The 14766-nt window shown below is 43.4% G+C and overlaps 1 protein-coding gene across 8 annotated transcripts in view; it reads right to left on the bottom strand.

Moving 5' to 3' along the window:
* LOC142395221 (transcription factor COE3) overlaps nucleotides 1-14766 on the bottom strand; it is a 66727-nt gene that overhangs the window by 16669 nt on the left and 35292 nt on the right. For 2 of the 8 annotated variants that reach the window (XM_075478428.1, XM_075478432.1), the window contains exons 7-10: nucleotides 10608-10689; nucleotides 8376-8517; nucleotides 3731-3864; nucleotides 3459-3585 (exon numbers count right to left, since the gene is read on the bottom strand). In XM_075478428.1, coding sequence (XP_075334543.1) covers nucleotides 3459-3585; nucleotides 3731-3864; nucleotides 8376-8517; nucleotides 10608-10689 — 485 coding nt within the window. The remainder of the gene's footprint in view (nucleotides 1-3458; nucleotides 3586-3730; nucleotides 3865-8375; nucleotides 8518-10607; nucleotides 10690-14766) is intronic. The other 6 variants (XM_075478429.1, XM_075478433.1, XM_075478430.1 and 3 more) reach the window with 3 other exon arrangements.

Genomic DNA, 14766 nt, shown 5'->3' with positions numbered 1-14766 from the left:
TGCCTGCAAAGTTTGTGTGTACATTCATTGTGCATTAAGACTTTTTTTCACCATCATAAAGTTATAGCTTATAGTTGAAGTATATCTATAGGAAGACTTTACTTCTCCACTATCAACACCTTCTTTTTCCATCCCTTACAGGGTTGACATTTCTTGATCTTCACCAGTATTGAGTGAAGCACACATGACCCCTTTGTCCTTATGTTGATGAATGACTGCCTCATACCCATTTTGTCAGATTTTGGTGCAGTGGAGTCGATAGCGTCACCTTGACGAGGAAACTTTGTGATCCATCAGCCCTCAAGGCTGTCTGGCCACAACTAAGGCCTGGCAAGAACAGCTCTCTGTATGGGGCATCTGCTTCATCCAAAATCCTTCACCCAGTGTGCTGCAGTCTTGTGAGGTCGAACGAATGGCTCTTATTACTTCCACTTTACAGTGAGGAGTAAAAAAAGGAAAAGAACACTTGACTTGTACTAATAGCTGAGAAGCCATGCTGGTCACCAAAGGTCTGAAGACGAAGCACCCTGTCAGTGCCCAGCTTGGGAAATTAGCAAATAATGTTCCCTTCCCCCTGACAAATGTGTGACAGCTCGCCTTCGCCAATCATTCTCTCCTAACGTTATGATGCATGTCCTGGATCCCCACTGGAGGATACAGGCGAAGTTTACTGACCCTCAATTTACCCATGACAAATGGGGTCCCGGTAAATGTGCGTTTTCTGGGGCGAGGAAGGGGTTCATTTTAAGCAATCCTGGTTATGTGGATGTCACTGATTAGGATAAATAGTGGCTGAGTGTGTTAGGACTGCTTGCAGAACCATATTACCAGGGGCCTGCATCGTTGCCCCTTGAGGGGAGCTCTCATGGAAACTTGGCCAAGATAGAAAACCAAAAGCTATGATGCAATTAGGAGCCTAAATTGGATGAATTGTACGGTCAAGTTTTTATTTATGATTTACTCTTTCATACTGCTCTGTAACTATGCAGTAAAAAGGTTAGGAGGCGGCAAATGAGGCTGAAAATGGAGACTTTCTGTTCAAGATATTTGATTAAACCAGCTTGTGCTATTTTCAGAGCTTAATAAAGTGTAAAGTATAATAAAGTATCGACTCAGGTACAACCACGACTTTCTCCTTTTGATTTTCTACAACCTTGCTGACAGTTGGTTCTACCAGTCTTGTCCAGACCAATGGATAACCAATACATGGATTAGACAGAGGACAAGTATGCTCCAAGGGACAGTGCTATGCTAGAAGGTAAAACTGTGAAATAAGCAAAAATAGACAACTTATTACTTCTTTAAAGATGTGCTTTATTAATGAACATATGTAAGCTCCCTGAAGCAGTCTGTCAGCTGAAGCCTTCTAAAGTTTTATATAGTCTGTCTGTTTGTCTCATTAGTGTTTTAAACATTCAATAGTCAATGCCAACAGGATTATTTGACATCTACTACAGGGTGCTCTCTTTCTGAGAATGGATTGTGAGTTTTGGAGCCATTCCAGGGTGCTAACCTGAGTGAGTACGTGTCTCTCTGCTGTTCGAATTGACTGCAGTCTCCTCTGCGTTGACTCTTGGTAAATTGTGATAATTTCTTAAATTGACCAAGTTAAATCTCAACAATTGGGGTGGCAGTGCAAGAAGAGTCAACGTGAAAAAAAGAAAGTCCAAAAAGTCACTCCTCTCAAGCCAGGCTCTATGGTCACGCTTGAAGCCATATGCCTTGATAACTAGACCTTAATATGCACGCAGTGCTCTACAATATGACATAAGAAGATTATGTGCCTTTTTGACAGCACAGTGTCACTTCATGCCCTTTTAAGCTCATATAATGTGCTATTGCAACTCCAGGTCATTTGAAGTCTATTTCTGCGTGTAGGGCCATTTGTTCAAGTGCTGCAACAGGGAAAGAAAAGTTATGGTTTAAAATGAGCTCTTTCATTTTTGAATACATGATCCACTCTCCTGCACTTAATGCTTCACCCAGTTCACATTTTAATGTCTTAGAGAAATAGCTACGATCTTTTCACCTCGCAATTACTGTACATATGGAATCAGTGATACCTAATTCTGGCATTATGCATTCTGCTCTGTACAGTTTTATTCTCTCAAGCGTCACCCCTCGTACAATCAGGGTGAGCCACACAGGGAATAGCAGAGCAGAGGAGCTGGACCTGTCTATTGGTGACTTTCTCTTTTAATTCACCACACTAATCAATTGTACCACCGTTGCCTCCAGGGGTAATTGTATCTTTATACTAACTGGAAGTGAGAAGGAACCGGGGAAGACAGAGAGGAAGAATGGGGGAGAAAAATCAACAAGGATAGAGCGAACGGGACACGTTTCCCCAGTAAAACCTGATGGTAATCATCCCAATCCGCTTAGCCTCTGTGACTAATGGGGTCTGTTCTTAAGGGACCTGGCACTTTCACTAGGGTGCTATAGAAGCCATTAATGTCTTAACTTATACACCTTCTCGGGACTGTGCAGTAACACATGGACACACTCTCTCACTCTCACTCTCACTCTCACACAAACAGACACTTACGCAGCCACACTACACTCCTGTTTCATTATCCCTGTGCCTTGTTGGCCTCTGTTCTGCTCCTACTAGGGAGGTTAAATGCAGGAGAGTTGGGCCAGACTGCATGGTTGGAGGAGAAGAGGACGGATGGCGGGGGGGTGGTAGTAGTGAAGGTTTTGGGAGTTGGAGAGGGGGGACTTGATGAGAAACAGCTGCCCCAGGATGGAGGGGTCTGGATGGGGATTTTGGGTTGGGGGTGCTCCTTGCTGTACTCAAGGCCAGGGCTGTGCTGGAGGCCTTGGAGTGCTGGGGGGGAGTAAGGGTTCTTTGACGCGCCCCTATTTCATTCTGCCCATCAGAGTTGGAACAGACATAGGCTTCCAGGTCAGACAGGCTTTGACCCTCACAACCTCTGTCTACTCACGAATGATGACAGATAAGGCTACCACTTCCTTCTGTTAGCCAAGATAATCAGATCTTTTTACTCAGAGTGTGACATACACACTCCCTTTCTCTCTCACACGCTCATGTCTCTCATATCTTTCCACACTTTCTCTTATTATTAATCTTATAATATAACTCTTATTAATTCATGCTGCTCACACATGAGAATAGCTTTGTACAGACAAAAAAAAAAGAAACCACCATTTGACTTTTAATGTCAGCAAATTAACTGAAAGCATCATCTATTACACTAAAGGACAGATGAAGATAATGAGTTATCTTGACAGCATGGGTTGAACAGAGTTTGGCATCACACACGTTTCAATGACTATGTAGATCTTACAGATTTAACATTCGGCAAGCCTGTTCAATTCCTTATTAGTGATTGGACTCAACACTAAGGGCTCCATCCAGGGAGAAGGAGAAAAAGTTGAACAGTAGAAGCCTGTACAAAGAGAAAGAGAGACAGGAAGAGAAGGCTTTGACTCACCAGTATAGACAAATCTCCCAGGGGCACCTTTGCAGAACTGCTTGGACTTGTAGGACAGCGTAACTTCCACAACACCAGGGATATGCCGAGGTGGAGTCTGCACTCGGATGGCGTGGGGTGTTATCAGCTGGATTACAGAGAAAAGGAAAATAAATAACGAGCCCTCAGCAAAAACAGCTACAGACCACTTAGATTTGAAATACCTGAAAATGCTCTGTAAACTAATAATTCAACTTAATTTTAGTTACAAATAAAGAGATGTAAAATCATACCTCACTCCATACGAGCATAGTGCCGAACACAACTTGTAGGCCATCAAAGAAGTTGTCTCCAATGATGATGACAGTGGCTCCTCCAGTGGTCCATCCCTCACTTGGGCTGATAGCCTTGATGCATGGGGTGGCTGCTTATCCAAGACAAAAGAGAAGAGCAAATTCAGCACCTTGCCTATAACACTCGAGCACATGTCTCCTTCCACTCAAACATATTTATGCATCACCTCTATGTTCAGCGCCTACATGTCTCTTTCACAAAGACGCTTCATGGAAATTGCCCCCGGAAAGAAAAAAAAATGATGGATTTGTCCTTTAAGGCACGAGAATCAAAATCATTTATCAGCGCGCTGGAGTGGTGTAGTTAAGCAGACCCTTCAAATGGTCCACTTCACAAAGGCTAAACGCCAGGCTCACCAGGAATGTGATTTGATGGAGCAAATTATGTGTCAGGGCAAATGTAGCTATCAGAATTGATTAAGCATGCATCAGCATGTACAGTAGAATTTCAAAGTTGAACACATCTTAAATGAGTCAAGAATACAAGCTGTTAAAGTGGAAATGACAAGCTAAAGCTTTGCAGCTTCATGTTATTTCATTACCTTTGTTCTACAGTACATTGCAGGCACACTGAGTGGAGTTTCAGGTTTCATAACATGAAATGCACTCATGAATTATTCAGATTGAGTTTTTTTTTCCTTCTTTTTGTGATCGATTCAATCCATTTCATATTGTTTATTACAATGCTTTTCATCTGGCATGACTTCTGCTATGTAGCTACGCCATTCATCAACAGTCTGGGTTGTTATTATAATCTAATTTGAGTGATTTTGTGCCTCACATTCACTGTCACTTGATGCATTACCTTAATATGGTGTTCAGCACAACACCGTGTTTACAACAGAAATAGCATGACAGCCAGCCGTAAAATAGCAATATCAAATTTAATCTATTTCCATCAATATCTTTTAATACACTATGAATTGTTAGGGTTTTTCCTACTCCTCAAAATGTGGGCAACTATCGCAGCAATTTATTTATTTTTTTTACAAGCTCACTTCTAAACCTCCTTTATCCTTTCCATCCAGTAAGTAAATCACAGTCAGCCATTGTTGTATGGATCACCTCAGACAAGACATCTCCCTTTGTTTGCCTTGCTGTTGGGTCTGTTCGGGTCATGTTTGCTCTCTCTCCCTGCCCATAAAGTGCACACACACACGTTGGTACTACAGGGAATCTGACTTTAACAGGCGCTGTTGACTTCATGCTAATCACCTTGTACAGATTTTCATTTGTGAGGCCTGGAGGAGTGACATTTGCTTTCCTTAATTGCGAAGCAGAGCGTCTGAAAGAGGACCAACCCTCTATGGGCATGCTGGGCCCCCTCTAAGGGCCTGACCTTCATCAGTGCGGACGATTACAGCAAATAATTCACCCTTCAAAATTACTGTAAACAAATTGACTTTGGGGATGAGAGCGAACAGAGGGAGGGGGCAGGAAGGAGGAGGAGGAGGCAACAAGAGGGCCTGATGGTGACGGCGACTGTTGGGGGGCAGCTGCAGCCTCAAACCTATGACAGGCATACACAATCACGCAAACACGCACACAAACACAGACACAGCCACCTCGGAAATCCCAGTGCCCACTCCCACACACAGAAGGACACATGGAGAGGCAGCGACTGAGGCCCTAAGCCGTCCACCCTTCTGCCTAAAAATTTGCATATGTCTCAATGCACAGACAGAGCGGGGAGCATGTGCTGAATGGGGACCGTGGAGAAGTGGATTACACAGTCAGCACAGGCGATCTGATGACAGACACGCACAATGCCCCCTCAGCAGATGATAGGCATCATGAGGAGTGGATGGATGAGGATGCAAAGAGCCGTTCTGCCAGTCTGGCTGTTGCATCACTAAATGTTTGCAAACTTTGGGCTTCAATGGAGGAAAATAACACAATTTGACTTAAGATGTCCTGACATGTTTTGTTTTAAGTTTTGCGTACTTGAATTTCTTTCAAGATCCTCTGTGCTGTCAAATGGCTGCATGCCTCCAGCCTGTAAACTGTTTTAATCTTTTCCTGCTCTGTTTAGGGTGAGCTGTAGAGGACGTCAAAACTGATCTAAGATCTGAGCGGAGGAGGTCTCTAGTATTGTGACACTCAAACAGGTCTGATGTGGCCCCGTGAAGCCGTCCTTTGTTCTGCCTGCTGAAATGTGTTGTAATTGTGCTGTGGGATGTCCAGATGGTCGGTTGATAGTGCAGCTGATGGGATTATACCTTTTACCTCTCCCTGGGCCATCTGTTCCCTTTGACTCTCTCTGTCTCTCTTTCTCTCTGTCTCACTCTCAACCTCTCTCACTCATACTCTCTCCTTCTCTTTCTCCTTTCCTCCTATCCTTTCCCCCCTTCTTTTCTCCTTCTCTTTCTTCCTCTTAGGCCCAGCAGTCTGGATTCACTTGTCTTTATTGCATAAACCCTAACAGCATTACAGCCACTTGGCATGCAAATGAGGCAGGCCCTGCAGGCTCTATGCTGAGTCTCCTATATTGTCTGGGGCTCTATAATGGTGGAACTGAGCTAAGGAACGTGCGTGGATGTGTGTGTGTGCGCGCGCATGTGTGTGCGGGGGGGAAGTGTGTCTGTATTTGTGGGGGGGTGATACAGTGTATGAAAGACTAAGCTATTTGTGAGCGTGTTTATGCACCTTTGAGCCTGAATCTATACATGTTTGAGTGACAGGCAGCCTCGAAGCACGTTCGTGTCTGAATGCATAATATGTTTGTTGTGTGACAGTGCACACAAGTGAACAAAATGTCACGTGGTGAGGTTCAGTCTGTCATCCACAGGCTATCCTCCCTCTGTGCCAACAGGGGGCAGCACTTCTTGATCAATGTACAAGTGTGGAGTGAGCTTGGAGAAAAGATGAAGCCAGCCGCATATCTGAGACTTCTCGCCCTGTGAACTCCAGAGGAAGAATGTGTTGCTAATTTAAAGCACGCTGTCTGTCTGCCTGCTCGTTGTCAGAGCACTGTGGAGCACATGGCTGGAATTGCGTTTTATGACTGAGTCTCCTTTTCTCATATGTCACATCTCTGTTTGTTAAAGGTGACTCGAACAAAGTGAGCCATCGCTGTTGGTGCATGATAAATTAGTTTGTTGTGCAGCTCAGATCTCAACTTGTGAGAGCAGTTAAGCGGAGGGAAGGTGCGTTAAACTTATTACACAAAGACATGTTCAACTGGGCGGTTGACAATAGCTTCTTTTCTTGCTTTACGAGGCGTCACTCTGCTGCTTTGAAGAGTGTGGTGAAGAGAAGAATAAAAGGATGTGTTGGGGTAACCTGTAAAGAACACGCACACACACACGCACGCACACACACACACACACACACACACACACACACACACATAGACAAACACACACAACACACAGGGGGGTCCCATGGGAGTGGGGGAACATGGAGGCAAGGGCTCAACCTCTTTAATTGCTCTCCTCATTAAGAAACTGGTTGCTAGGCGATCCACACCTATCGTGTCATAAACGTGAAACACACAAACAGAACGTCAGCGAACATAATGACTTTGGTGCTCCGGGCAGGACTTTAATTATTTGATTTTGTTCTCCAGTAGAGGAGTCATTAATAAAGACAAAAACAAATAGATTAGCTTTTTTCCCCACTAGGACTGGAGAGCACTGAGATATATTAATTGTCTGCCTTTTTTTCTTTTCTTTTTTTTGTATTAGTCGTTGTTGTATCAAATATTACATTTGCTTTTGGTGATAGAACCATTAATGCCCATTAATGTGTAGAGAAGCTTGTTTTAGTCAGTGGTGTATATAAACTGTTTGGCCAGCCATAATGGGCTCTTGAAATTTGAAGATAAGCAATTTGCACAATTGGCCCGAGTCAGTTCACTTTTCTTTTTTTCATTTTTAACAGTCTCTCAGCTATGTGTGCTTCCATCTGCAAGTGGAGGCCACGAGGGTCAAAAGGTTATGTTTAGTGCATTTTACTTTTTGGATTTCCCATGGTTTGGTGGTCCTTATTTTCTCTCTTTTGGCTGAGAAGGCAATCAGTCTATCATATGGAATCAGTTGGAAGAAAAACAGTAAGTTCTGTTTTTCTCATAGGCCACCCCACCCCTCCATACACACACACACACACCATCAACCCAGCCTTACACCCCCTCTCCCTTCTTTCTGTCTTTCTCCTTCCTCCCCCTGTTTCAGCTCTCTCACAGTTAAATCTGCAGAACCCAATGGCAGGAAATTGACCTCACAGCCAAATTCTTCAGCAATTTGATCATGTTTCACATAGGCTTTTAGGACAAATGTAGGTGCATTAGGAGACTGGAAGTAGTATAACATTTTTGAATTAGTCTAAGTGTCATCATCGTCGCTGTTACTGATACTGGAATGATAACACGCTGCATAATGCATACTATTTCCATCCCATGCATAACAGCAGGTATGAGTGAGGCAAAAAAGCAACTTAAAAAGTATAAAATGAAAGTAATGGAGGAACAAAAGATTCCAAGGAACTAGAAGCAGCTAGAGGTGTGATCTGAAAAATGGGAGAATGGCTGAGAGAAACTAAGAGAAAAAGGAGCATAGCAAATTATAAGATGTAAAAATGTGCCTACCATTCTCCAGATAAGGAGGCGTACCTTCTGAAGGGTCGAGTCTGCGAGCCCTTCGCCCATGCTTGGAATTGTTGTGTACGAACATGTTGTCCGAGACAGCCAAGACATGTCCATCCACATTGACAGTTGTTGATACGACAACCTGCAGGAGGTGTGAAAGTGAACAGGAATAAAAGTAAACACATGATTTCGCTAGACAAAAATCCTAACCCTTATTATTCAGTTATAGTTCAGAGGCATTTATACATGATACACAAACGATACCTGAATGTTTTAGAAATTATTCTTTGTCAAGGAGCATGCCTTTTGTGCTATTGATTACTATTGTCAAACCTCTTGAAGTAATTGTACTCTTTGGACATATCACATTACAGCTACCTTGCTTCTCATCCATTTTGTGTTTGCTTTTTAGTGCCCTGCATTTGTGTACAGCTAATTGACTTTTCAATCACTAAAATACCATCTCCATTTGCGCATACTACCAACTGTCATCATAGACGAAGCTTGAAATTATTGATCAGCTCGTCTACCTTTTTGAGGATGGAAGGCCTCCCTTTTAAAATATTACTGGACTCATTAGCAACCGAGCCATACTCCATCCCATCACTCAACAAACATTTTACTAGGATCAAATTCCAAACCACACTCCATATTTCATAATGCTTATTTTTGTTGTTGTTTCTTTTGCTACCACATTCCAAAAAGTGAGCCGCGTGTGAATGGCCAAAGTGTTTCTGAGCCGGAAACAGAGAGCCCCTCTCAGGTTTGCTTCGCCGGTAAGTGACCTCGGTGTAGCGGTGGAATTTAGGGGGGTACTTTTTTTGGTTGGTTTGAGAAGGGTGGGGGTATAGGGGGAGAAGAGGGAGAGAAGGGGATGTGAAAGAGCTCCATTCTTGTGAGCAGGTTCAGAGCTGGGCCAAGCTGAGGATGATGGATTGGGCCCTTTCTGGCCTCCAGCTGGTTTTGGGGGGTAATAAGGAGAGTGGAAGGCATGTAGAATACACAACTTTGGCCAGAGAAACACCTATGGTGGAGCATCTGGAAAATCTATTTGGGGGAAATGCATACTAACTGTTAAACAGAGGATGACGAACAATCAACTACAATAGAAAACTAAAATCTGTGTTGGATACTGAGAGAATAATGCTAAAACTTTGTTCTCGCATTCCTTCTGACACACAGAAGTAAGAGGTGAAAACCCATGGTGGCTGTCATGCATCAGTCCACATTCACCCTCGGGGAAGATTTGAGGAGGCAGGGGTGTTCTGATGGTGGTGACATCAGGAGGGGACACCCTGACTTGTCCGTTTTATGTCTGGGCTTCCTCCTGGAGGATGCCGGCTTATGTGTCTATCACAGAATAGTGCTGCCAGTGATGGACGTCCTCCTGCAGTTTGTCATTGCCCTGATGGGACATATCACACTAAACTCTCACTGTCTCACCTTGACCTAGTGGGCTGCTTGTGGTGAAAGTGTCTGGATAGGATGGATGGATGGTTGGATAAATGGATCAGCAGGGGGTCAGTCATGTTAAGACCTTACTTCTTGACACATTAGATTGCAGCTATTTGATAAGAATGTAAAAAAAAAACAGTGAAAGTACTAAGTGTTCGTGTCATTTACTGTAAAGCACAGCACATCTCAAATTACTTAAAATGGTTATACAGAGAATTGCATATGTGAGACATTAAGTGTATGCATATGTGGCTAAGAATGAGAGGGATATAGAAGCAAACATATGCTCTCCTAGCATTTGTGCACACATCCATATGTGTGTGTGCGTTTGTGTGCATGCTTGCACATATGTGTGTACAAGAAGGTATGCGTTTCCTCTGCCAGACAGATCCTGAGTTAACACTGTTGTTACATGTGGTTGCATCGTCCTCCCCTCTGCGCTGAAGCTCAGAAAGCTGTCAGGAACACAATTGATGGTACTCTTAAATCCTGTATCCTTATTTGTGTCAGATGGTATTCTCTAATAAATATTCTGTCCAGAGCTTACAGGAAACAAAATCCCTCACTCTCTCTTTTCCTGGTTTTTGCCTCCTTCAGTGCCAATAATAAAAACATGCTTATATGTGAATCTGACCAGTGTGAGTTAGAATACTATGGCAGCTGTAGCTGTGCATTTCTGCACCTGTGCGTATGTGTGTGTGTGTCTAAAAGAATGGAGACAGACAGTGAGAGACAGCGACAGAAATAGAGCGTATGTGTGAAATAGGTTTCAGTCACCTGGAATCTGCGCATGTCCCGTGGATTCCCTGCATTCTTCAGACAGTTCTGATTGCACTTGAGAAAGAACTTAAGGAAGAATCTGAAAGAGAGCACAAGAGAAAACAGAAAACTATAAGATCTATTCTTAAAGCTGAAATGTTCAAAAGAGATAATAAAAGTGCAAGAATTCATTACAATTCATACATTCATTCAGTCATCACACTAGTTCTAGTTGGGAAGTCACGCTCTTTTCTTTTTTTTCTTTGTCAAAATCAAGAGCATCAGTCTCCTTGTGATCTCATCTTCTCACCTGAGTTCACAGGTCTTCCCCAACACCCATATGCCACTAACATACAGGAAGTCACTTGATATTCCATCCACCTCTTTAATCCCAGGACACCCCCTGTGCAATTAAAGTTCTGCTGTTCAATAGGGAAGCAAATGAGGCCCACCTGTGACCAGGTCTTGTTTGAAGAGCATCAGGGATAAAGGACCTAACAAGGTGAGAGCGCGCCACAAAACTTATAGTCCTGTCAGGCAATTAGGCGGACACTCCTGGGACCGCTGTATGCCACACACACACAGACACACACACAAAATGCATACACACACCCATGTACTTGTGGGTGGGTGAGGCAATTATGCCACAAATTACAACCTGGCTAATCGTCTCTGAACAAATGTCACGTCTGAGTGAGATCTGGGCTTGGTTAGTTTGTAAGCTGCCTTCTTCTCTCCCTTTCTCTTGGGTCTTGCTGAATTTATTGATAAGGCCTCGAATTGAGAATTAGAGTTGGATATCAGATGTGGCCTGGTTGACATAAAATAGTTAAAGAGGAAAATTTCTAAGTGAGAGAAAATCGAGGGAAATTATCTCCGTGGTAACCTATTGTGTAAAATCTTGCATGACCACAAAGTATAAAGAAATGAAATTGACTTGTTGTTTTTGCAAATTCTCCCCACAGAATCATGACTGATTGCATCTTTGCTTTGTCCGATTCATTATAAATACAGTGCAGTTTTATTTATTTTTCATCACATTGCACTCGTATCACAATATGCAATACCATTGTTTCCACTGTAATACTAACTTGGCTCACAGAATCGCAGCGGCTCATTGGATTACCGTAGATTGCACCACAGATTGCTTGGCCATTTCATTCAGCTAAATTCAGTGGCTTGTGTGGCCTGTGAGGACGCTTTCACAACACTTAAGACTTCTCGTTCACCCAGTGGGATCCTGGCCAGGCCATAAATCAGAGTCTGAAATGACCCTTCTAACCCTGGCCACATTAACACATGCACTGGTCATTTAGAAGCGTTCTTCGATAGACTCCTATACCTTGTGCCTCACTGAGAGCCCAGGAGGCAGAGGAGAGGTGAGAAAATATTTTCACTCCACATCCAAGGAGCTTTGGCTTGGACATCAATAAAAGACGTTTTAACCCATGCCAGAATGCTGATTGCCTGTCGGTGTGTGGCGAGGCCATAAAAAACCTGACTTGTCATTAGTGCATTTCGCTTGATTGTGTTCACTGTGTTTTCAGGTTGCATCTGTTGGCTGATCATCAAAATGACCATTATGTACTCTAATTCCCTGACCCTGTTTTTATTTCCCCAAAGAGTCATAATGTAGAGCAGCAGACATCTGCGGAAAGCAGACCTGAAATACGACTTTTATTTGTCTGTCGCCTCTAATACGGATTGGGTAAGACCGGTGGTGTGTATTTATGTTTGCGTCCGTGGTGTGGTTGTGTGAGCGTGTGCATACACATGCATCCCCTTTTTGAGAGACAATTTATGTCAGAGCAAGTGCTAGAATATATTTCCCAAGTAATACATTCACTTCATAAAATAAACACATTACTTTCAGGGTTTGTTTTGTCTCTTTCTTGGATACTTTCCTGCTTTTACATACTCTCCCTACTACAGCAAAACCAAAAGTTGAGAAACAATAAACACAAGAAATTGAGTGCCCACGCAATCATAAAGTAGCTCCTTTATGTTTACTGTTATGAAGGCAATTAAGCACAATTCCTCTCCTAAAAAGATAAGCTTAATTTTCATAGTCCACAGAAGTGGCAGTGCTATAGCATCCATTACATTTGAGTTGGTTAAGATTCTCCATGAGCACAGTGCAAATTGGTCCTTGGTGAAAAGGAGAGCAATTAAGAAAAGGCCCCTCTCTCTCCTTTACTTCTTAAATATCTACAGAAGTTTGTGCTGGTGTTTTGGCACGCACAGAGACAAAAGGAGGTTGTTTAATTGTTTTTTAATGGGATATCAAGTCGTCGCTGCCATTAGATGTTGGCAATGGAGGGCAAAGGGGGATAGAGAGAAAGAATGAACTGCAATTAGGTTTGATTAAAGCTATCCTTCTCAATAATCAGCTGTTCTGACAGGACAGGGGGACCCTGGTGGCCGCTGAGATGGAGGAAGGTGTTGAGTGATATTAAGGCCAATGAAGGGGATATTAACATGGCTAATTAAAGCTCTTCCAAAGCCGGGAGTGGAGGCTCTCAGTGGACCGCACTGGATGAAATAATCGGCCAAGGCAGCTATCAGTTGGAGGAGAGAGAGAAAAGGAGTGCGGGAAGGGGTGGGGTGTAGTCCATCTGAGGGAAGTGGGGAGTAGAGGGAGGGATAGTGGGAGGCGTAAAGGAAAACTATGAAGTGTGAAGAAAGACAAAGAGGAAGACATCGACAGACATATATAGAGAAAGACTTCCAGGGCAGCCACAGAAGCTCATTTTGACATCAAGCCTCTGTCTGCATGCCCGAAGTCTGCCAGTATAACTAAGACCTGACATGGGCTTTTATCTCCGACAGCTAGTCATACAGGTCCACAAATCAACGTTAAAACAATCCTGCTCATGCCTTGGTCTAAGGCAATTAATACGGTTCTCCTGTAGTACCTCCATGCTCGCCCACTGCCGAAGCTACTAATCATGCCATAATGATTTCTCTCCCTCTGGTCAAAGGGGAAATAGATTGTCTCTTTAGTAATGCAGCAGGCTCTGCGCCTTCCACTCCCTGGCTTCACAGACCCGGTAATTGAGGAGAAAAAGGCCGACTTTGGCACTTTGACTGATTTGAGGGCTGCTAGACCCTCTTATCTTTACTCTGATCATTTTAGGCTGACACTCAAAGGAAGACCCATCGCCCTAATTCGAGCTCACCCTCTACCATCATCAAACGGAGGGGGAATAGAAAGAGAAGAGAGAGGGGGAAAAAAAACAAACATGCGAGGTGAGGAAGGCTTTCTCTCATTTAAATGGCCAACTTAATTGCCGGGTTGATGTCACTCATGCATAAATGTCCATCCTTTTGATTTGACTGAAGAGGGCAAATAAGGATAACGTTGTATTATTAAGAAGGCTCTATTGATAGCAAAGGCTTACTGCACTGTCGATTTGATCATTTTCTTTATCCATTCATCTTTCAGATTTTCATGATTTTCAATTACTTCTAAATGATTTAACTATGTTTGAGCTATTCGGATCTTATTTTTCACATGTCTTCAATTCCAATTTTTCTGGTTTCTTCAATTAGTTAACAAGGAGCATATTTTTTTCATCGATAGTACACCTTGTTCTTATTGTTCAAAAGAGCTTCCCCATATTTACTTAGGCCGTTACACAATACACTGACAGATGGCCACAGTATCTGTAAGAGGCAGGTATTGACAACTCTAAGCTCCTGATTGGTGCCCCGGCACTAATGACTAGCATGCAGTGTCCACAGCCGGCAGCCATGACAGTGAGGTCATCCGTTGCAAGGCGGTGAGTATCGATCACCACCCAGCTCCAGCCCATCAGGCCCCAGCTGCCTCCCAGACTCAATGGGCCCCTGTTACAAGAGCCCTGTAAGAAACGGCTCCCAACACCAGACTACAATCTGCTGACACCAGATCTCTACACTGAGATAGTAGTACACGGGTCAATAGCATATCGGATTTCCAAAACGCCAGGGTCTTAATGTCAAGCCTCCTGCCTTGCCTACCTACTGCTCCAGTTATTAGGCACTTCAGTGAACTGCATTCAGATCCCTGTTGTGACAAGGCGGAGCAGGTAAAACGAGAAATAGAGACACTTATAGATCTTAATCTTCCCGAACACTTATTTATGCAGCTGAGTGGGCTCGGATATATATGCCAGTTAAGTCCCTGGGAGGCCGA

Source organism: Odontesthes bonariensis, chromosome 2 (genome assembly GCF_027942865.1).
Source record: "Odontesthes bonariensis isolate fOdoBon6 chromosome 2, fOdoBon6.hap1, whole genome shotgun sequence".
In the NCBI taxonomy this organism is placed as follows: Eukaryota; Metazoa; Chordata; class Actinopteri; order Atheriniformes; family Atherinopsidae; genus Odontesthes; species Odontesthes bonariensis.
The sequence above is the reverse complement of the archived record's forward strand: the minus strand, read 5'-3'. Positions and strand labels throughout refer to the sequence as shown.